General features: G+C 38.0%; 1 protein-coding gene across 1 annotated transcript in view; it reads left to right on the forward strand.

The window, feature by feature from the left end:
• Positions 1–24,493, forward strand: part of DEPDC1B (DEP domain containing 1B) — an 81,923-nt gene that overhangs the window by 52,940 nt on the left and 4,490 nt on the right. Inside the window, exons 8-9 of the mRNA XM_046000129.1 lie at positions 18,752–18,918; positions 21,056–21,232. Coding sequence (XP_045856085.1) covers positions 18,752–18,918; positions 21,056–21,232 — 344 coding nt within the window. The remainder of the gene's footprint in view (positions 1–18,751; positions 18,919–21,055; positions 21,233–24,493) is intronic.

A 24,493-nucleotide genomic window follows, 5' to 3' on the forward strand; every position in this document is an offset into this window, starting at 1 on the left:
TTTAGGGAAATGCTAGATATTCCTTGGCTATAACAAAATACCGAAGCTAGTTATAAATATACTAGTAATCGCTAGAATAACTGAAAAAACTTTTGGGGAAAAATATGAAGACCATTCTCATACCATTCATCGGGATAAATTCCAGCTGAATTAGAAAATTAAATGTAAAAAATGCAAATCTAAAATGCAGTTGATATTTATCTGCTGTTGGGTGGGTGAAACATTTTCTCAGCATAAAAGCAAAGAAGTCATAAAAATGTTATAGCAGTTTGGAACTCTTAATGTAGGAAAGGGCATCATCTTGTACGTGGGTGAATCTCTGCCTACTTTTAAGCAATTCACAAAGGCTACTTGTTTGCCTTTTCTTCAAAGCCTCTGGAGAAGTAGTCCCTCTTGCTATGTCTTTCTTTAGATGGGGAGTCCTTGCCAACTGCTCTGTAGTCTGAATTCTTTTGCCTTAGTATAAACCTTTCCTTTTTATACCTCTTCTCAGTGAAAATGAAACAGATCCCTCCCCCCGCCCCTTTGGTTGTTCAAAAACTACCAATGAACCTTCTCGAGTCCTTGAGTCTTTTATTCTCTGGCTGAATAGACATGGGTCTTATTGGCCTTTCAAGAAAATCTGGGCCCTCTTAAAAGTCTTACATTTCACTTCTTATTTGAAGCTCCCACAAGGGATAGCTTATTGATAACATTACATATGTGGAAACATCAGGCAGGTCTGCTTTGCAAAAATAAAAATTTTTGTTTGGGGTGATTTCAGAATGGAAACCTGATGTAACCGTTGGAGAATGGGAAGGACAGTGACACAGGTAGGGGTCCCACAAAGCACTGAGAACTCTCAACCTGTCATGTGGTCTTCATGGCTGAGGTGTCACTTAATATCTAACAAAACAACATTATTTTAGTTGTATTTATTTTTATCATAAGGAATAGTTGGGTTTCTTTGAGTATTTGATTATTTATTCACTTATCTTCCATCAATCCAGCTAAATAATGGAGTATTTCCCTGATGGAAAAAAGTCTTACAAGTGAATTATGTAAGTTCTTTGGTGGATTGTTTATTATTTTTTCATTATTTTATTCTTATTTCACCAATGGAAACATCACCAAACTCCAGTAACTTGGTTTGTTGACCTAAGTGTACCCACTTCGATGAGTCACTCTGCCTTTTGAGACCCTGGTTTTCTCATTGATAAATGGCAGTAATGCCTGTCATGCTTCTAGATTTCAAAATATGAAACCTAATGCAATGGGTTACACTTATTTACCTACTAAGTTTCATTCTTTTGTTTCAAAAAAATATAGAAAATTGGACCAATGTATAAATTAAGATAGGGCAATCATATGTTGCTATCTGGCCATGTCTTCTCTCAGATGATAGCAAGATATTTTTTATGTGAAACTACTTGTGATAGATCTTTATAATCTGTAATTGGGGTAAGGACTCGTATATCATTCTGAAATGCAAGAAACAAGTTACTTTGTTACAGAATGTCCTTGTCATTATCTTGAAAAGGAAGACTCAGTATTTTTATGATGATGTTGAGATTATAGAAATAATGAGAGACAAAAAGTTATTCTATTAGCTTTTATTGAGCAAAATGAAATTAAACCAAAGAATAAAATATTAACCACATTGAAACTCTTTGGTTATAAAATGAGAGAGAATGTTAATGTCCTTCTGAAGTTCTTAAAACCTAAAACGCCCCCCATGAATCTAAAAAACTGCAAGAAGCTCTTTAAAATCAGCCATAGTTTTTGATCTTGAAGAATCCAAAGGTACTTGTTGAAGATATGTTTGAGTTCAACAGTAGACTGGCAAGTGTTAATTTATTTTTATTTTTTTAGGAGATTTTATTTATTTATTTGACAGAGAGAGAGGGAGAGCACAAGCAAGGAGAGTGGGAGAGGGAGAAGCAGGCTCCCCGCTGAGCAGGGCGCCTTAGGCCGGCTGGATCCCAAGACCCTGAGATCATGACCTGACATGAAGGCAGCCACCGGCTTAACTGAGCAACCGAGGTGCCCAAGGAGGCCTTCTTTGTTATCATTTGTAATTTAAAACTAAGTTCTGTTGTAGTCATTTTTCCCGAGTTCTACAACATGCTTTCATCAGTAAGCTTTTACCGAAAGAAAAAGAAAAGATAGATAGTGGTCAGCAATGAGAAAGAAGTTAGGAAACAGAAACAGAGAAGTCAGATTAAACTATTTTTGAGAATCTAAGTATTCCTATCTGTGTTTGAATTGAGGAAAGCATTATGTAGCACTCCAAGATTCAAAAGCAGATCTAGAAGTGAGTCTTGCTTTGACATTTCAACAGATTGAAAAATAACATCCTTGGGACTCGATGCCAAGGACTGAAATATTACAAGCACATCAAACCTCAACCTTTTCCCCACACACCTTCCCTTTGATCATATTCATACCGCTTCATGGATCTTTACTCCTTACCTTCATCGAGGGTCTGTCTCCTGCGCTCAAACCAGGATTTCTTCTGGCTCTGGCTCTGTATTCCTGGATGTTTGTTCTGTAAGAGCCTTGGTTTAAACTCAGTAGTTTGTAAGCCACTGTTTCAGAAATTGTATCTTAGATGTGAAATCTATGTAGCAGGACAGTATTAAACGAAGAAAAGACAGAATATTGTACTAATATTGGAGTACGTTGTATAAAGTAAGAGTAGGTACTTTTATATACTTTTTTTTAGTTAAATACCTATGTATTTGCACATATATTGTGATATAAGATATGTTTTTTTAATTTTAGTTGTAGTAAGAAAATTTTTGAAAAAAACACTGCTCTAAATTTCATCTCTAACTATATAACATGGTGATTATGAGGGTTTAATAACTGAGAAGGTCTCTCAGAAAGTATAATACTGCTCAAATATTACTATTTTAGTTCATTGTCAAAGACGCTTATACTACCAATGCTTTGTACTTTACACTTAGATAAAACCTTTTTACCTATGGATCGTATTTTTTAGAGTTACATTCAGTTTTTCATTCCTTTGTGTGGTGAAATTAACATTTTCAAGTGGTTTAGAAGTTTCTTCAGGGATACACTGGATTGTATTTTTACTTAATGAGAGAGAAATGGGAATGGTTATCACCTGGCTTTCACTTTGAACTCTCAAGGAAATGGTTTTATGGACCCTCTATGATATAAAGGAGCTAGTTTCAGATTTCACTATGTTGAGAAATTCTCTATTCTTTTTACTGTCTAATCCTTGTCCCCCAGTTGAAAAATGCAGCGTGGTATTCTCTTCCACTATCTACCTGTTCAATATTTGTGCATATTCTTTGAGTCAACCTTTCTTCTTGTAGGAATTTATCCTTAGGAAATAATTGGCACATGGACAAAGTGGGTCATATAGCATGGTATTTAGGTGTGCGTGCCCCCCTGGTGTGTGCAGGCTCACATCACATTCTGCCACTAAGTAGCTGTGTGACTTCGGCAAGTGACCTCATCTCTTTAAGCCTCACTTTCTTTTTCTGTAAGTGGGAATAATGGTTATTATCTCCCTTACACAGTTGTTAGAAGGATTAAATGGGACAGTATTTGGGGTTTAGAACACTGTTCAGTACATAATAAAATGCTTAATAAATGTTAACTATTTTCTTCATCATAGAAATTAAGTTTTATTATTATAAATGTTAGCTGCTATTATGCTAATTTTTTAATTAGTTCTAACTTTTAATGGTGGAAAGATAAACTCCAAAAACCACTATCAAATAAAATTCTTTTCTGTAGTGGAAGATCTTGTCCTCAAGTGTTATAGTATTTTGTGAAATTCATATGTTTTTACGTGTAGTAGAACTATTCACTGTCATCAAGATTAATGCCATGGAAGTGCTGCATATCACTACATTCTACAAACAAAGATTTTATTTTATTTTTAATCTATTTTTATTTGGCATGTATAATGATGTGATAAACAGGGGCACAGTTTAATGTCTTTGGGACTAGATTCTTACCCTTGTCTATAGTATCTATGTTTCTAATACTAAGGGAATTCTAGGTGTACAACTTTTTTTTTTTAATATTTTATTTATTTGACAGAGAGAAATCACAACTAGACAGAGAGGCAAGCAGAGAGAGAGGAGGAAGCAGGCTCCCCGCAGAGCAGAGAGCCTGATGCGGGGCTCGATGTGGGGCTCGATCCCAGGACCCTGGGATACAACCTGAGCCGAAGGCAGAGGCTTTAACCCACTGAGCCACCCAGGCCCCACAACTTTTTATGCTATTGCATAAAAATGTGTACAACTTTTTATGCTATTGCCTCTTTAAACATTCAAAAATATTTAAAAAGAATAATTTAAAAATATTAAAAAGAATAATAAAGTAGCCCCCTGCCAGTTTCCCAATATTCTACTGATTAATATTTTTGTGAGTACAAGTTGTAACTTTGATATGGTTGAGAAATGCTGTTAGTTTATGTCTGCTTTATTCCGTAGGTTCAATGTCTTTTAAAAATATAGGTTTACTTAATGACTACCTAGGGCTTTAAGGCTTTTTCCCCAGGCTCTAGGAAATTTTTCCTGTTAGATTACTTATGATATAACACAAAGATGCTAGATGGCTGCCAGATAAACTTTTAAAAACATAATCCAAAATTAAAACTTTTTCATTTAGGATTATGTAAGTAACCAAGAAAAATACATCTGTGCATGTTAATAAAAGATATGGACTATGGTATTAATTCAAGAGTGTTATGTTTTAAAGAACAATTGATAATTGCTGACCATTCAATTTTAACACTAAATTAAAATGAAGAAAAGTTTGTTAAAAGGGGGTTGGTAATTGTGTGTTGATATTTATGCATGTAAAGGAAGATGAGAATATAGTTGTGAATCCCAGCTGTATTCCTGGGGCAAGTCTTAACTACTTTGGTATAGACATTAAATAGTTTGACCATTTTTTAAAAAGTTAAACTTCAGTTGCCATGTGAGTTAGTATGTCCACTCTTAGGTGTATACAAAACAGTTGACAACATATGTCACCCAGCAACTAAATATTCATAGCAACATTAATCATAATAACCAGAAAGTGGAAATAACAGAAATGTCCATCGAATGAAAAATGAAAAAAAGGTAGCATATCCATACAATAGAATGCTTTGCAATTATCAAAAGGAATGAAAGGCTGTTACATGCTATAACATGGTTGAAACTTGAAAACATTATTCTAAGTGAAAGAAGCCAGACACAAAATGTTTTGTTTGATTCCATTTATATGAAATGTTCCGAACAGGCAAATCTGTGACAGTGATAGTGTTTTCCAGGGGCTGAGGGGAGGAGAGAATGGGGAGTAACTGCTGACTGGTATGGAGATTTCTTTTTGGAATGACAGAAATATTCTGGAATTAGATAGTCGTGATGGGCATAACAATGAACATACTAAAAACTGCTGAATTGTACACTCAAAACAAGATAATCTCACTGAGTGGGATTAAGAACAGAGTAGACACTGCAGAAGAAAAAGATCAATGAACTTCCATATACAGCAATAAAAGCTAGCCTAAAGAAAGCACAAAGAGGGCAAAGTCCAGGAAAAAAAAAAACACACACACACACAATAAAACAACAGGCATCAAACACAGCCCCAGTGACATGTAGGACAATATCAAGTAATCTGATAGACATGTAATTGGAATCCCGGTGGAAGCCCCTAAAAACTAGCTCATGAATTTTTCTGTTTAACCCCATCCCCATCATTCTTAGAGCGCTTTCTTACTTTCTGGCAGGAAAAGCTCTTCTTGTTCTTTCTCTCCTGAGCCCTGGAATCAAGCATTTTTTTAAGAATTCTTGGTTCCTTTGAGTAGAGAGTGAGATATAGAAGCCAAGATTTAGTGCTTGATGTGTTCATTGTTATTGGAAGTATTGTTTGTAGATCGAAAGAATTCTCCTGTTTGCTATAGAATCCCCCACTTCCTCCATAATTTTGGGACTGCTGTGATTGTTCATCGATGCTTATGTGACATGTTCATCCATGTTTATGTGATCCGAGTCTGACATTGCAAATGATCAAATGCAGTAACAGCATCAGCAGCTCCAGCTACCTCCCCTCAAAGCCCCCCAAACATGGCTTAAGACCCTGAATTGGCCCTTTTGCTTCATGTCACAAGGTCAAAACATGGCTGGGGCTTTTTAATTTTTGCAGTCTGAGGTGTGTGAAAGTAATTTTGTTGCTTTTTATTGGTCATGTGGGTTTCTTCTTGGGTGAAATACTTTTTCTGTCCTTTATTCATTTTTTCTTTTGGTTTTTTTTTTTTTTGGCATTCTAAAAATATATTTTAGATACTATTTCGTTATACCTGTGTCTTACAAATACTGTTTCCTAGTTTGTTGCTTCTCTTCAGGTTTTAATCAAAAGGTAAAAAACTTATGTTTTATTTTGGTCAAATTTATTTACTTGTGTATCTTTAAGAAATCTTTCAGGCACAAAGAGATTTTGTAATTCTAAGATTTTTAAGTTTTGTTTTTTTGTGTTTGGGTATCTAATTTCTCTTGATTCATTTAATTTATTTTTATTTTATTTATTTATTATTATTATTATTTTTTAAAGATTTTATTTATTTATTTGAGAGAGAGTGAGAGAGAGAGCATAAGAGGGGAGAAGGTTAGAGGGAGAAGCAGACTTCCCGTGGAGCAGGAAGCCCAATGTGGGACTCGATCCCGGGACTCCGGGATCATGACCTGAGCCGAAGGCAGTTGCTTAACCAACTGGGCCACCCAGGCTCCCCTCATTTAATTTATTTTTAAATTGACTGTATTAATCAAAACCACATTGAGATACTAACTTATATCAGTTGGAATGGCAAAAAATAACAAGACAGGAAACAAGTGTTGGTGAGGATGTGGAGAAAGGAATACCCTCTTACAGTGTTGGTGGGAATGCAAGTTGGTACAGCTCATCTAGAAAACAGTATGGCAGTTCCTCAAGAGGAGCCACCCAGATAACCCAATAATGCACCCATTTTAAGTACAGTTTAGTGAGTTTTGATGAATGTATACTAGTGTAATTACTATTGCAATTAAGGTAAAAGACCCTTTCCATTACTCCTGAAGATTCTTTTTTTTTTTCACTTTTTTTTATTATGTTCAATTAGCCATTGTATAGTACATCATTAGTTTTTGATGTAGTGCTCAGTGATTCACTAGCTGCATAAAACACCCAGTGTTCATCACAAAATGTGCCCTCCTTAGTGCCCAACACCTGGTGACTCCATCCTATCCGCTCCCCGACAGAAATCTTCAGTTTGTTTCCCTGAGTCCATAGTCTCTCATGGTTCATCTCCCTCCCCAGTTTCTCCCCCTTCGATTTTCCATCCCTTCCCCTATGGTTCTCTGAACTATTCCTTATATTCCACATATGAGTGAAACCATAGAATTGTTTCTCTGCTTGACTTATTTGACTTAGCATAATCCCCTCCAGTTCTATCCATGTCGATGCAAATGGTAGGTATTCATTCTTTCTGATGGCTATGTAATATTCCATTGTATATATGAATCACATCTTTTTTTATCTATTCACCTGTTGAAGGGCCTCTCAGCTCCTTCCGCAGTTTGGCTATCATGGACATTGCTGCTATGAACACTGGAGTACATGTGCCCCTTCTTCTCACTACACCTGTATCTTTGGGGTAAATACCTAGTAGTGCAATTGCTGGGTCATAGGGTAGCTCTCTTTTTAATGTCTTGAGGAACCTCCATCCTGTTTTCCAGAGTGGCAGTACCAGCTTGCATTCCCACCAACGGTGTAAGAGGGCTCCCCTTTCTCCACATCCTCGCCAACACTTGTTGTTTCCTGTCTTGTTAATTTTTGCTATTTTAACTGGTGTAAGGTGATATCTCATTATGGTTTTGATTTGTATCCTGCCACATTGTTGAAAGGACAGCTTTTGCAGTATCCCATAGGTTCTGGACCGGTGTGTTTTCATTCTCATTAGTTTCCATGACTTGTTTAAGTTCTTTCTCAATTTCCTGAATGACCCAGTCATTCTTTAGTAGGATGTTCTTTAACTTCCACGTGTTTCAATTCCTTCCAGATTTTTTCTTGTGATTGAGTTCGTTTCAAGGCACTGTGGTCAGATAACATGCAGGGAATAATCTCAGTCTTTTAGTATCGGTTGAGACCTGATTTGTGACCAAGTATGTTATCTATTCTGGAGGAAGTTCCATGTGCATTCAAGAAGAATGAGTATTATGTTGTTTTAGGGTGGAATGTTCTGTATGTATCTACAAAGTCCATCTGGTCCACTGGGTCATTCGAAGCTCTTGTTTCTTTGTTAATCTTCTGCTTAGATGACCTGTCCATTGCTGAGAGGTCTCCTACTATTAATGTATTATTATCAATATGATTCTTTATTTTGGTCAACAGTTGGCTTATGTAGTTGGCTGCTCTCATGTTGGGGGCAGAGATACTTAAAATTGTTAGATTTTTCTGTGGGATAGACTCTTTAAGTATGATAATAGTGTTCCTTTACATCTCTTACTACAGTCTTTGGTTTAAAAATCCAATTTGTCTGATATGAGAATTGCTACTGCAGCTTTCTTTTGAGGTCCATTTGCATGATAAATGGTTCTCCATCCCCTTACTTTCAATCTGGAGGTGTCTTTAGGTTCAGAATGAGTCTCTTGGAGGCAGCATTTGGATGGGTCCTGTCTTTTTATCCAATCTGAAACCCTGTGCCATTTCATTTTTCAGGCTGTTCATGTTGAGAGTAACTATTGAAAGATATCAATTTAGTGCCATCATATTGCCTGTGAAGTCCCTGTTTCTGTAGATTATCTCTGTTACTTTCTGGTCTATATTACTCTTGGGGTCTTTTTTCTTTTATAGAACCCTCCCCTCTCTGGCTGCCTTGGTGGTCACATATCCTTTCACTTTCTGCCTGTCCTGGAAGATCTCTGTCTGTCCATCCATTCTGAATGAGAGCCTTGCTTGGTAAAGTATTCTTGGTTGCATGTTCATCTCATTTAGTACCCTATTATGTCTTGCCAGGTCTCTATGGACAGGTCTAATGTTATTCTGATGTTCCTCCATAGGTAAGACATCTCTTACCCCTAGCTGCTCTCAGGATAGCTGCCTTGGCTCTAAGATTAGTAAATTTTACTATTATATACTGGGGCGTTGGTCTATTTTTATTGATCTTGGGAGGGGTCCTCTCTGCCTCTTGGACAGGGATCCTCCTTTTCTTCCCCAGATTAGGTAAGTTCTCAGCTATGGTTTGCTCAAGTATGCATCCTCGTTTTCTCTCTCTCCACCAGTAATTCAGGGATCCCAATAATTCTGACTTTGGAATATTTCACGGGGTCATTGATCTCTCTACTTCTGATCTCATGAGCTTGTAGTTGTTTATCTTTATCATTCCTGACTTCCTTCCTTTCTATCAGCTTATCTTCTAGATCACTAATTCATTCTTTCTCATTTACCCTGGCATTCAGAGTATCCAGTTTAGACAGCATCTCCTTCACAGCATTTTTAATTTCAGTGACAGTAACTCTACATTCTGCCCTTAAAGATTCTATACTGTCACTAATTGTTTTCTCAAGCCTAAATAGCAATTTTATAAATGTTACTCTGAAGTCTTTTTCTGACATCTTCCGTAGATCCATATCCGTTAAGTCTGTGGCAGAGGCCATTGTCTCTGGTTCTTTCCTTTGTTGGGAGCTCTTTCTCCTAGTCATTCTCTTGAGGGATGGCTGAGGGAATGTACAGAGTCCAAAATATCAACCACGACACAGGCAAGATGAACCCAAGGAAAATCTGGAGTGTCAGAAGCTACCAATATCATGCTGATTTCATGGGTGTTCAGGATAGTTTGGTAGATATCCAGCTCAATTCAGGGGACCGGCAGTGGCAGTGAGGTTCTCTACTCCTCCACCATCTTGCCTTTTTTTCCACTTCTGAAGTTTCACTTGTGCTCTTTTTTCAGTCAGTACCCAACTCCATACTGGCATCAGACAACCAGAAATAGAAGTTTTCTATGCTATAGATTGGGTTTTCTTTTTAAGAGTTGCATACAAGCGAATGTATGAAGTATGTACTTTCTATCTGGCTTCTTTTGCTCAACACAGTATTTTTGAGATTTCATTCATGTTACAGGTACCAGTAGTTGTTACACTGTTTTGCTGAATATTCTATCGCATGGATATAGTACAAACCACAATTATCTTCTCACTTGTTGAGAAACGTGGATTGTATTCAGTCTTAGACTACTATGAATAAGGCTCTATGAACATATATCTTAACTTCTTTTGTATAAATAGGAGTGGAATTATTGGGTCAGGTGATAAATGTATGTTGACTTTCATTATGAAACTGACAAGCTGTTTTCCAAAATAGTTGTGTCATTTTACATTCCCATCAGTGATGCATGAGAGTTTTAGTAGCTCTAAATCCTTATTAAAATTTGACACTGTCATTCTTTTGTTTTACCTCACCTAGTGGGTATGTGGTAGTATATTTTCATGGTTTTTAGCTGTATTTTTGTGATGACTAGTAATGTTAAGCATGTTTTTGTTTGCCCAGTGGCTATTCTGTATCTTCTTTTGTGAAGTGTCTTAAAATATTCTGGTTTTTATTGGCTTGTTTGTTCTTTTATTATTGAGTTGTAAGAGTTATTTGCATATTCAGTGTGTAACCCAGACTGTGGTTTTTTCCTTTTCTTAACAATGTCTGGAAAAGCAGAAGCTTTTCATTTTGATCAAGTCCATTTTGTCGTTTTCTTTTATGATTAGTGCTTTTTTGTCTCAAGAAATCTTTGCCTAAGTTTAAATATTGTATTGCTTCACATATAATGTTACCACCTTACCATAATATCTTTTTATATTCTTTCTCCTGCCCTTTGTGATATTGCTGTCATACATTTTTGTCTGACATGTATTTTATAGCATCTGTTATAAACCATATTGTATGTTATTTTTTCTTTAGACAGGTAGTTTTCTTTTAAAGAAATTAAGGAATAAAAAACAAGTCTTATTTATTCATATGTTAATCTTTTCTGGTAATCTTCATTCCTTTATGCAGATTTAGGTTTCTATCAGGTATCACTTTCCTTCTGTTTGAAAATGTCCTTTGACATTTTTTTTTTTTTAAGATTTTATTCATTTATTTGAAAGACAGAAATTACAAGTAGGCAGAGAGAGAGAGGAGGAAGCAGGCTCCCTGCTGAGCAGAGAGCCCGATGCGGGGCTCGATCCCAGGACCCTGGGATCATGACCTGAGCCGAAGGCAGAGGCTTTAACCCACTGAGCCACCCAGGCACCCCTAACATTTTTTTTATGGTATAGGTGTCTTGGCAGCAGATTCTCTCAGCTTTTTTGGGGGGTAGGGAATTCTGAAAAGTCTTTGTTCAGACTTAGTTCTGAAAAGTATTTTCAATGGATATAGAATTCTAAGTTAACAGTTTTCTTTTATCAGCACTTTGATGATGTCTTCTGGCTTGGATATTTAAAGATGTCTTCTGGCTTGAATTATTTCGGATGAAAAGTCTGTGATCATTACTTATTTTTGTTCCTCTGTTTATAATGAATCTTTTTCTTTCCTTCTGCTTTTGACAATTTCTTTATCACTGATTTTTTAGGAATTTAATTATAATATACTTCTAAGAGGTTTCAGTGTTTATTGCCCTTTGATTAACTGAATTTTTTTCCTATGTTGATTATTAGATTTCACACCAAATTTGGAAAAAGTTTTTAGACATTATTTCTTCAATTATTTTTTCTGTGACCCTTCCACTTTTCTAATGACTCATTTTAGGTCACTTGGTACTTTCCCTCCGGTTGCTGCAGCTCTCTTCATTTCTTTCCCCTACTTTTTGTCTTCTTTGCTTCTGTTTTGGCTAGTTCATTCTATTGTCTAAGTCTTCTTTGTTTTCTTTTGAAATGTTAGTCAGCTGTGGTTCCCTTCCAGTGAGTGTTTTGTTGTTGTTGTTGTTTGTTTGTTTTTTTTGAGGATTAATTTTTTTTCATCTCTAGAAGTGCCATTTGGTTCTCTCTTACGTCTTCCATTTCTCTCCTTCCTGTATTCATATATATGTATATATATATATATATATATATATATATATATATTTTTTTTTTTTTTTTTTTAAATACAAGAACTAGAATACCTTTTGTAACACACTTTTCTCTAAATCCTTCATCTCTGTCATTTCTGGTGCTATTTTTATGATTTTCTACTGATATATTTTTTGGAGAGGTCACACCTTTCTGCTTCTTGGCTTTTCTAGTAATTTTGTTTGAACAAAATTTTTGTCAATGTTGAGTGTCTAATTTTATTGTCTTCCTTTGAAGATGGTGAGCTTTGTTCTGTTAGGCAGTTAATGTAAATGAATTAGACTCATCTGCATCTTATTTTTTTTTTTTTTTTTAAATTTTATTTATTTATTTGACAGATAGAGATCACAAGTAGGGAGAGAAGCAGGCAGAGAGAGAGAGGAGGAAGCAGGCTCCCCGCCAAGCAGAGAGCCCGACGCGGGACTCGATCCCAGGACCCCGAGATCATGACCTGAGCTGAAGGCAGCAGCTTAAACCACTGAGCCACCCAGGCGCCCCATCTGCATCTTATTTTTAAAGCTATTTTTCAGATCCAACTAGACTAACCTTTTCTGATGGGGAGTCTGGTCCTACTGTTGAAGCATAAACTGCTAGCTTTCTACATAATGCCTTCTGTCATGAGCAGGGTTGTCTACTCTGTGAGCTCTGGGAACCATTCAGCTCAAAGCTCATGGGTTGTTTTTTGTATGACCTCAGCTTTGCTTTAATCATGTATGTGCTTTTCGGTATTCATCAGAGTCTCAGGGGATTTTGCTGCAGCTTTATGGAACCCTTTTCCTGTGTAGTTCCCTGCAGATGGAACTCTGCTCTACAAGGGCCAGCTGACCTGGCCTCCAGGAACTCCAGTGTTTCTCTTCCCTCTACTTGAGATGTCATCTTTGTTCCATGTTTGGAATGTGCCACTAGGCAGAATGTGGGGAAATTGTATAGCTTATTTGTTTTGTTCCCTTTTCTTAGGGATTGTCATCCTGTCTTATTGCCCCATGGATAGAAACAGTTATTGCATAAAATTTGCCTAGTTTTCTAGGCAATAAATTTTATTGCATAAAATTTGCCTAGTTTGTGGAGGGAGAGTTAGTCTGGTCCTTGCTATTCCATCTTGCTTGGAGTCAGAATTTCCTGTATTTTTAATAAGGCAAGACACTGTCATTTCATCTTGTTTCTTGACATATAGTTATCAGTTTATTCCAAACACCACTTTGGAACAGACCATTCTTTCCTCACTGATTTGTGATGACATTTCTATGATGTATTAGGTTCCCATGCATACTTATGCCCCTTTCTAGACTTTCAGCATTGTCCTATTGGTCTTTTGTGTATTCCTAAGGTAGCATCGGACTATAGCTTTGTAACAAATCTTGCTTTCCTAAGGTAGCATCGGACTATAGCTTTGTAACAAATCTTGCTTTCATGTCAGATGAGTCTCTACTCCTAATTCTTGCATTTTATGGACATTGGATAACTTTTTTTATCTTTTTATCTATTTGAATTATTTGATTGGTGTAAGAACTTTCTACCTACTTAAATGAACTTTTTTTTTTAAAGATTTTATTTGTTTATTTGACAGAGATCACAAGTAGGCAGAGAGGCAGGCAGAAGTTGAGGGGGGTGGAAGCAGGCTCCCTGCTGAGCAGAGAGCCTGATGCGGGGCTTGATCCCAGGATCCTAAGATCATGACCTGAGCCGAAGGCCGAGGCTTAACCCACTGAGCCACCCAGGTGCCCCTTAAACGAACTTTTTATTTGAATTATTTGATTGGAGTAAGAAATGAAGGCAAGTCAGCTGTTGTAGTTCATCCTTAAAATCTTGTGTTCAGCCACACAGATGCTATATCGGTTATATCTATAGCAGATGAAATGCTATTAAAATGTAAGTCTTTGCCTAAAGAACAATTTTCACTTAGGTTTTAAGACCCTAGGATTGTACATTATACATTAAGAGGTAATCCTGGCAAAGACTTCTGTAATTGTTATGTAAACAAGGAGCCAAATATTAAATGGCTGTCAAATGTTGTAATAGACTCTCATTAAGGTAATAGGGAGGGCACGTTTTGCATGGAGCACTGGGTGTTGTGCAAAAACAATGAATACTGTTACGCTGAAAAAATAAATTAAAAAAAAAAAAGAAAAAAAAAGTTTTACAGGACCTTCTAACATTACCAGACGTTGTTTGTTTGTTTGTAGTTTTTAAAGATTTTATTTATTTATTTGACAGAGAGAGAGATCACAAGCAGGCAGAGAGAGAGGAAGGGAAGCAGGCTCCCCGCCGAGCAGAGAGCCCGACACAGGGCTTGATCCCTGGACCCTGGGATCACGACCCGAGCCAAAGGCAGAGGTTTCAACCCACTGAGCCTCCCAGGCACCCCCAGACATTGTTCTTTGTACCTAATAATAAGTGGACATGAGATTTTTTGCCAGTGACCCCAGGAGTCGTAATTGTGAGAGTCTTTGTGAATTATGCGATGTAAGTTTGTATACTTGGATGATGTTTACACATGTTTATTTATTTATTTTTTTTAAGATTTTATTTATTTATTTGACAGAGAGAGATCACAAGTAGATAGAGAGGCAGGCAGAGAGAGAGAGAGAAGCAGGCCCCTGCTGAGCAGAGAGCCCGATGCGGGACTCGATCCCAGGAACCCGAGATCATGACCTGAGCTGAAGGCAGTGGCCCAACCCACTGAGCCACCCAGGCGCCCCACATGTTTATATTTTTTCACAGCCTATGTAATATGGTTATGCAACCTTTGAGGCAGTTAGGCTTGAGGAGGGCATTCCTAGATGATTTGTCACTCAGTAATACAACTGTGCTGGGGCATTGTGAAATTTTACTTCTTCTCTTATTGTAGAGGCCCAGAGCCAAATTCACATCTGTGTACTACTATGCAATACATGTTTTAACTGGCTTTTATTTATTATTTTTTTTTAACGATTTTATTTATTTGACAGACAGAGATCACAAGTAGACAGAGAGGCAGGCAGAGAGAGGAGGAAACAGGCTCCCTGCTGAGCAGAGAGCCCAATGCAGGGCTTGATCCCAGGACCCTGGGATCATGACCTGATCCGAAGGCAGAGGTTTTAACCCACTGAGCCACCCAGGCGCCAGAGTTGCATCTGATTCACATCATATTTTCCACCCTAGTATTTTAATGCTTTGAAGTTCAGTAGTTGTAATGGTGGTAGTTGCAGCAGCCAACATCAATGCTCTTAAAACTTTCAATTCATCTAAACTTCCCTTTATAGCCCATGGGGCCCCATAATAGTACAATAATTTGGTTTTACAACTGTCCACAACAATTTTTTAAAAAAACAATTTTTTTAAAAGAAAAACAATTAAAAAAAAAAAAAAATTCATGCCCAAGCATATGCAATCAGTGGGAACTGGGCCTGAAGCCAGGTATTCTAGCTCTGTTCCTAGCAAGGGATAGGTCATTGTCATTCCTTCATTCATATGTTCAGAAAATGTTTATAAAGCTCCTGTGATCTACAAGGTGCTCTTTTAGCCATTGGAGGTATATCAATAAACAAAACTGACAAGAATCCCTGCCCACGTGGAGCTTATATTGTAGGAAGGCAGAGGGGAGACCATGGTACATAACAAAAAAGTAAATTCCATAATACATTAGGAGGTGATTATGTATAATTAGAAAAAAAATAAAGCAGGTGGGGGAACAATATATATACATGAGACATAATAAGATAAGGTGAAATCTGAAGTGGCACTGCCACTTCATCCAGACCATCACGCCCTTCATCTTCTTCCTTCTGTGCTACCCTCGCAATCTGTTTTCTCAACAACTGCCAAAGTAATAAGTAATTCAGGTTAAACGACTCCCCTGCCCAGAGCCCTCCCATGTTTTCTCAGGTTACTCATAATAAAAACTGAAGTCCTTAACAATAGTCTACAAGGTTCTGTGTGGTCTGGCTCTGGCCTTCCAGTGTAATGGCATTTCCGACTTGAATGTTCTTATACGCTGCTCTCTCTTTACACTGGCCTCACTGCTGTTCCTCACACCCTCCACATGGACCCTCATGTCACAATCTCCATAATCGCTGTTTCCTCCGCCTTGCAGATGTGTCTTCGATATTTCCCTGGCTCACTCTCATTACCTTCAGATCTTTGCTCAAACTTCACCTCCTTTTAGAGAGACCTTTCCTAAAAACCCAGAAGTGTTTTTCTGAGCACATCCCATCACTCCCAGCTCCTTTTCTCTATTTCTATCCATAGCATTTTTTCCACCTGACATATTTATGTGCCACTTTGCTAATTAGCTACTGGAAAGTAAACTCCATGAGATCAGGAAGGATTTTATATTATTCCCCACTGTATGTCCTCTTCTAAAATAGTTCCCAGGGGTGCCTGGATGGCTCAGTGGGTTAAAGCCTCTGCCTTCGGCTCAGGTCGTGATCTCAGGGTCCTGGGATTGAGACCCGCATCGGGTTCTCTGCTCAGTGGGGAGCCTGCTTCCCCCTCTCTCTCTGCCTGCCTCTCTACTTGTGATCTCTCTCTCTGTGTCAAATAAATAAATAAAATCTTTTAAAAAAAAAAATAAATAAATAAAATAGTTCCCAGAATATAGACAAGGCTTACTGAATATTCACTGGATAAATGAATGAATTAAAATATGGTCATAAACATTTTTTCTCTCCATAGATTTGTTTATGTAGAATTGAAAGACGGTCTAGTGATGATAATCAGCAACAGTATTTTCAGTGAACATCTAGGACTGCACTGTGTTTGTTTTTTAGAGCACATCTTATTTATTTATTTATCTATTATTTATTACTTTAGTTTCATAGGTAGAATTGTGATTCATCTATGCATACAACACTCAGAGCTCATTACATCATGTGCCCTACTTAATACCCATCACCCAGCTATCCTTTCCCCCCAGCCCCTTCCCTCCAGCAAATCTCAGTTTGTTTCCTATTGTGAAGAGTCTCTTATGGTTTGTCTCCATCTCTGATTTCATTTTTTTTTAAAAAGATTTTATTTATTTATTTGACAGACAGAGATCACAAGTAGGCAGAGAGGCAGGCAGAGAGAGGAGGAAACAGGCTCCCCGCTGAGCAGAGAGCCCATGCGGGGCTCGATCCCAGGACCCTGGGATCATGACCTAAGCTGAAGGCAGATGCTTTAGCCCACTGAACCACCCAGGAGCCCCTGATTTCGTTTTGTTGTATGCTTCTCTGTTTTGTTTCTTAAATTTTACGTATGAGTGACATCATGTGATAGTTGTCTTCTTCTGACTGATTTATTTTGCTTAGCATAATACCCTCTAGTTCTAGCCATGTTGCTTCAAATGGCAAGATTTCATTCTTTTGATGGTTATGTACTATTGTATGTATGTGTATATCTATATATTTATATATCACATCTTCTTTATCCATTCATTTGTCGATGGACATCTGCACTCTTTCTATAGTTTGGCTGTTGTGGACATTGCTGCTATAAATATTGAATAAATTCAATAGTAAATTGAATTACTATTTGTATCCTTCAGATAAACAACTTGTTGAACTGGGTGTATTAAAGGTCCCCTCCTGCCTCCTAAAGGCACACCCACTGCCTTTAGGATCAAACCTAAGTTCCTTGGTCTAGCATTCAAGGCCTTCTAAGGTCTCGTCTATATTGACCTTTCCAGCTCCACTTCTCTGCCAAGCCCTCACCTTCACAGCCCATGCTGAGTCCTAAGGAGTGACTTACAATTCCCCTCAGTGCCCCTTGCAGATGTCTCTTGCAGCATCTCTCAAATTTTGCTGCTTGTTTTTGATGGGTGTCTTCTCACATCGCATAAGCTCTTCAAAGTAGGGGACCTGGCATACTTTCATATTTCGAGGACTTGGCACAGTTCCTGGCAGAGCATAAGTGGTCAGGAAATCCTTACTGAAAGCCAAAGATGGTTTTGCCTTGAAGACAGAGACTAGCAGAAACTTGAAGAGGTTGGGTATGGAAAAAATAAATTGATGAAAACAGTTTCGTCTCATTAGAGGGCTTGTTTGGGGACAAATGGGATTGAAGAGAATGCAATATTAGAAAACTTTAATTTTTAGCACAGTATTAGAATACTCTGAAGTCTGTTGGAATACTCTAGTTTGGGTGAGGAGAGATGGCATATAACATGATTGAATCGGTTTACTCAGCTAGAAAAAAACAGCTTACAGGAGAGGAAGGGTTATTTGACATGTGTTGTTTGGAAACAAGTGCAGCCATCTGTCAGTGGTCTGACTGTAGGCCTGTCAACCCTATTATTCAGTCTGTAAGAATCATGCCAAATAGTGACCCTCCTCATCCTGGGGACAAAATATAAGGAGGAGAATTCAGGGTAGTATTGGTATATTTATGTACTTGCTCATGCTGTCTCAGTCTAGTAACTATGAGTGCTGAGGGTTAGGTTAGACTCAACCTGATCTTGGTTCAGTGGGAAAGAAGGCTGTGAATATCTGCTTGCATCTGGCAAGGGTGTGAGGGAGGGAAATGGCTGTATTTGTTTTATACATTTGTCATCCCTAGTTGATGGTTTATATTTTCTGTGCTGATTCAGTGGATCTGTAATCAGTTGGCCCAGCATAGTTGAATATGTGGACACATTTTGTATAATCTTAATAATATGTATTTTGAAAAATGTAAACATAATAGAGTCAAGGAGGCTATTGGTTTTAAAAGATTAAAAATTTTTTTCTCAAAAGGTTTGTTACAGAAAGAGAAAATGGCTATTGAAGCATTTCAGATTTGCTGCCTTCTCCTGCCACCTGAAAATAGGAGAAAGTTACAGCTCTTGATGAGGATGATGGCAAGGATCTGCCTAAATAAGGAGATGCCACCCCTATGTGATGGCTTTGGGACCCGAACACTGGTAGGTTGATCTCTAACATCTAACTTGACTTGAGTTTTTGGAATACAGTTCAACTGAATAAAGTTTACTAGCTTGGCAACCCAAGGAAGGCGCCAAGGTAGGCTTGCTGAAAGAGCCACAGCTTGGAAACCGCGCAGGCAGGATTATATTTCCAGTGTTGGTGTATTAAAGAACATAATGGAAAGTGAAGTGAGTAGGGATAGAATCTGAATGTAGAGGCATCTGTGGTCTCCTGCCTATTGTCAACATAAACGGAAGGAAGGGAGGACAATAAGGATAAGGGTCCCCTCATGAAAAAGACATACTTTCCTCCAAGACAGAAAAGGTTGTGAAGCATTTGTTACTGTAACAAGTAGGAGAGGGGCAGCACATATAATGGGGTAAAGAGGAAAGAAATAAAACAGAGTTGGACCAGACAGCCTGGGGGGAGACAGAGAATTTGTTCTCTTGGGGTATGATCTAACGGTCCATGAGTAAGGATATTTCTTAAGATATTTTCAATTTGGTTTAAAAACATAAATGCTAGTTTTGAATTCTACTTTCTTGTGTCAGCATGTCTTTTAAAATAAGGCTCATGTTTAGAATTTCTTCTATGTAATTTTGTTGTTTTTTTTTTTTTAAGATTTTATTTATTTATTTGATGCAGATCACAAGTAGGCAGAGAGCCAGGCAGAGAGAGAGGGGGAAGCAGGCTCCCTGCTGAGCAGAGAGCCCGATGTGGGGCTTGATCCCAGGACCCCGAGATCACAACCCGAGCCCAAGGCAGAGGCTTTAACCCACTGAGGCACACAGGTGCCCCTTCTATGTAATTTCTTAATTTTCCTCAAAATTGGGGCTCTTGGAGCAAAACTCCTCTTCTCTGGGGTATACATACTTCCCATATCCTGGTGAACCACAGTATACCCCTGGGGGTCCTCTGGCCCCATTTTAGAAGTGTTGAGTAAGAGTAAAGGAACACTCAGTGTCCAGTAGAGTGAATCTTGTTTGACCTTCCTTTTGGTTGAGTAGATGGGTAATGGGGCTAATGGACCCTTCCGAAAAGCTGAAAAAAACTTTGCACCTATTCCCCAGAAGAATGCACATGGAAAATTTTGTATAGAATTTTAGGGCATTAAGGTTCCCTAGTGTCCATAGCCTCCAGATGAAAAATGTCTGTGTGTCTCTGTACACATAAGTGTGAGGGTAGATAAAGTATCATCTGCAGTATGTTGATGACATGCAGTCTAATTAAACAGAATTACGTCATTTCATGCTTATAGTGTTTTTTTTTTAAAGATTTTATTTATTTATTTGACAGATAGAGATCACAAGTAGGGAGAGAGGCAGGCAGAGAGCCCGATGCGGGGCTTGATCCCAGGACTCTAGGATCATGACCTGAGCGAAAGGCAGAGGCTTTAACCCACTGAGCCACCCAAGGCGCCCCTGCTTATAGGTTTTGAAACAAGATTGTCCACAATAAAATTAGTAGGGAAGGGGGGAAAATCCTTCCAAATCATAGTTAATATGAATTCTATGGAAGCAACTACATAATATTTTTTATATTTCTGTCTGTTGTAAAGAGTCTCATCACTTATTGCACTTGTTATAAAGTCTCATCATTTTATTCAAATGTTATTGTCAGTTGTACACCCAAAATCCTAGAGAAACTAATAGTTAAGTAGGAATAAGTGTAACAGTTGAGGCACATAGGTTGTGCTAGCATATTTCTAAAATTCAAAATGAAATAAGGATATTAGTAAACAAAATGGCTTTAAAGTACTTTGAACTTTAAAGTGCTACATAATTCAAGTGATGGTGGTGATCATAATTTTTCAGAATTTGTTTATATATATTCAAAACTGTTTGTAAAGAGGTGTGCTTTAAAAACTGCTCAGACAAGCAGTCTCTGCTGAGTCTCTGTGAGATGAGATGCACCTTCTGTTCACACTGGTTGATAAGAAGATCAGCCCATTGAGATGACCAGGTGTGGCCAGGTGCCAGATAAGATGTGTACCCTGGGCTGTGGCCCATTTCTCATTGACTGGTCACCTTTGGTTTTTGCAGATTTATTAAATGCAGTTCAGCATTGGAAAAAACAACAACAACAAAAAAACCTCATATGTGTTTATTTTAAAAATATCTCCCCCTCTTTTTTCAGATGGTTCAGACATTTTCCCGTTGCATCTTGTGTTCCAAGGATGAAGTAGATTTGGATGAGTTATTAGCTGCTAGGTTGGTGACGTTTCTGATGGACAATTACCAAGAGATTCTGAAAGTCCCTTCAGCCTTGCAGACCTCCATAGAGGAGCGTGTGGCTCATCTACGAAGGGTCCAGGTAAAGGAAGGGGTATAAACAGTCCTTTAAAATTGCCAGCAGAAAGTCCTGTAAACTTGCTAGGCCTCTTGGGATTTCTAGATGTGAAGAATTAAGTGAATAAATGTGCACAAATTGCTTCCAACGGGGCTTGGTACATGGTGACCACCATGTGTGTTTGGTAATTTGGAAAATTTTTGAAATGTTTACTAATTTTGTTATATTGGTCAGTGCTCCATACTTCTGATTGCAAATTCCTTAAATGATAACCTGTTTGGATTTTAGTTTCCAAGAGTTAAAATTGGCCTTACCTGCCCTATAAAACTGTTGTGAAGAGTAGAATGCTCTACTACTAGAGCATTCTAGTAAAACCCCTAGATTAAATGTCTGATGTACAGCACGTCCTCTTTGAAATATAGCCTATTCTTATTTTTGTTGTTATTATTATATTAAAGTGATGCAAAAGAAATATAATACATGACTTATGTGGGTCCCATAGTGGGGTGTGTATAAGTCTGTGGGTACAGACACTTGATAAAGGCAGACAGAGGTCTGCTTGGCTCCTTCTGAATGAGTGGCCCTCTTTCTGCTTAAGTACTTTTTGAGGTTCCACAATTAAGGACCGGTGAAATGCTACTTCCTGAAGTATTATTAAAGTTGATAACTGTTCATGTTTTCAGTGTGCAACTTAAATTTTTAATAATTAAAAATTAAAATTTTAAAAATGAAAAATTAAACTGTTCATGTTTCCAGTGTGCCTGTGTGGCTTTATTGGTTGAGTGTCTGACTCTTAATTTCAGCTCAGGTCATAATCTCAGTCTTGTGGGATTGAGCCCCTCTCTAGCTCGAGCTCTGCTCTCAGCTGGGAGTCTGCTTCTCTCCTTCTCCTGCTCCCCTACTGCCATGCTCTGTGTGTGTGTCTAAAATAAATAAATTTTAAAAAAACTATTAAAAAATTAAAATAGGAGAAGAATAAATGAAACAAGATGGGATTGGGAGGGAGACAAACCATAAATGACTCTTAATCTCACAAAACAAACTGGGGGTTCCTGGGGGGAGGTGGGATTGGGAGAGGGGGAGCGGGCTATGGACATTGGGGAGGGGAGGCGAACCATAAGAGACTATGGACTCTGAAAAACAACCTGAGGGTTTTGAAGGGTCAGGGGTGGGAGGTTGGGGCAACCTGAGGGTTTTGAAGGGTCAAGGGTGGGAGGTTGGGGGAACAGGTGGTGGGTAATGGGGAGGGCACGTTTTGCATGGAGCACTGGGTGTTGTGCAAAAAGAATGAATACTGTTACGCTGAAAAAATAAATAAAATGGAAAAAAAAATTAAAATAGTTTCAGTAATTATCAACCTTAAATATGTTGAAAGAATTGGAAAATATAGAAAATGCACACCAAGGGCACCTGGGTGGCTCAGAGGTTTAAGCCTCTGCCTTAGGCTCAGGTCATGTTATCAGGGTCCCCGCATTAGGCTCTCTGCTCAGCAGGGAGCCTGCTTCCCCCTTTCTCTGCCTACTTGTGATCTCTCTCTCTGTGTGTCAAATAAATAAATAAAATCTTCAAAAAAAGAAAAGAAAATGCACATCAAAAACTGTAAGAGTAACACCCAATGTTCAGTTAGTATTACAGTATTTCAGGTGTTTTTCTTTGCTTTGTCTTTTGTTTTCTTTTTTCCTTTTCTTTTCTTTTTTCTTGCTTTTTCTTTTCTTTCTCTTCTTATCCTCTCCTCTCCTCTCCTCCATTCTCCTCTCTTCTCTTCGCTTTTCCTTCCTTTCTTCATTCCTGCCTCCCTCCCTCTCGTTTATGCCTTATTTTCTCTTGGCAATACAAGAAATATTTCCTATATCACTAAATATTCTTGACTGACCTCACGGTGGTTGAGAGCTTGGACCCTAGAGCTAAGTAGTGCTTGTATTCCTCAGGTGACATTTATTTGTCCTGTGACCTCAGGCATATTTTATTTTATTTTATTTTGCTTTATTTTTCAGGCACATTTTATAATGTGTCTCTGCTTCAGCCTCTACCCAGTACCTCTCTTTTCTCATCTGTAAAATGGGATAATAACAGTTAATACCTACCTCCTAGGGATGTTTTAGGGGTTGAATGGCTTAAGCTGTGTAAAGTGCTTAGTATGATATTTATTACATAGTAGCCCCTCAGTTGGTAGCTGCTGTGGTTAAGATTATTATCATCATTAGTGTTATATTATTCCACAATATTGTTATTATTGGTAGCATAGTATTCCATAATATGGATCTATACCATAATTTATTTAAATGGTTTTCTTTGGCTAATATTTAAGTGGTTTCCATTTCCCCCTCTATTTTGCAAATAATAAAACGGTAAACATTTTTGTAGCTAGATTTTTGGGGGGATTATCCATGTTTATGTTCTAAGAATGAATTTTTAGGAGTGGCATTACGTGGTCAAAGGCCAGGGATGTATTTTAAGTATTGATTGGGTATTGCCAAATTTCCCTTCAGAATGATTGTTCTGATCAATTTTCCCATGAGTAGTCTAAGAAACTTTGCATACTTCTTATTAATATATATATATCTTTGCCAATTTAATTAGTAAAAATTTTAACCTTACTGCTGCTTTAGTTAAATCCCTCCCAATATGTTTATGACCCAAACTTAAAAAAAAAAAAAAAAGTAGAGAAGAAAAGAAATAACTGAATTTCTGCAAAGAGAAGTGATGGCAATAGCGATGTTGCCCTGTCTAGTGGCTCAGTTCACGGTTCCCAAAGCACAGACAGAGCATGCAGCACCTCCTAAGTGAACCCTTTGCTCTTTGCTGAAGATCAGAAGGCTGAGCTCTGCTGATTGATTTAACAGCAGATTAGCATGATCTTGTGGAGGGGCACTGCCCTGGCACTAAGTAAAGCCAGTAACCGCTCATTTGTCCAAGTACATTTGCTCTCTTGGAAGTACTCAGTAGAATCACAGAACAGTTGTTTCATACTCAGAGATCCACTCTCTCACATGGCCTGCTCAGTCCCAACAGCATGGCAGATCCAGGGCAGGGCTTCTCGGAAAAGGAAGTGCTCGTTGGATTGTTCTGCAAGTTCCAGGGCTGACCCTGTGATAGGTAAATTGTGAGGTGGGCATTGTCTTTGACACCAACCTATTAGCCTTGACTGCAATCCTCTTCTTCCTTTTGTGCCCTTTAATCATGGGTATCTGGTATTTTTCTTACTAGGGTTCTGGCTGCAGAAGAACTATAGGTGTTATATTTTGGGGAAGATGGAACTCTTGGAGTCTGAACTTAAATATTTTT

Source organism: Meles meles, chromosome 3 (assembly GCF_922984935.1).
Source record: "Meles meles chromosome 3, mMelMel3.1 paternal haplotype, whole genome shotgun sequence".
Lineage (NCBI taxonomy): Eukaryota > Metazoa > Chordata > Mammalia > Carnivora > Mustelidae > Meles > Meles meles.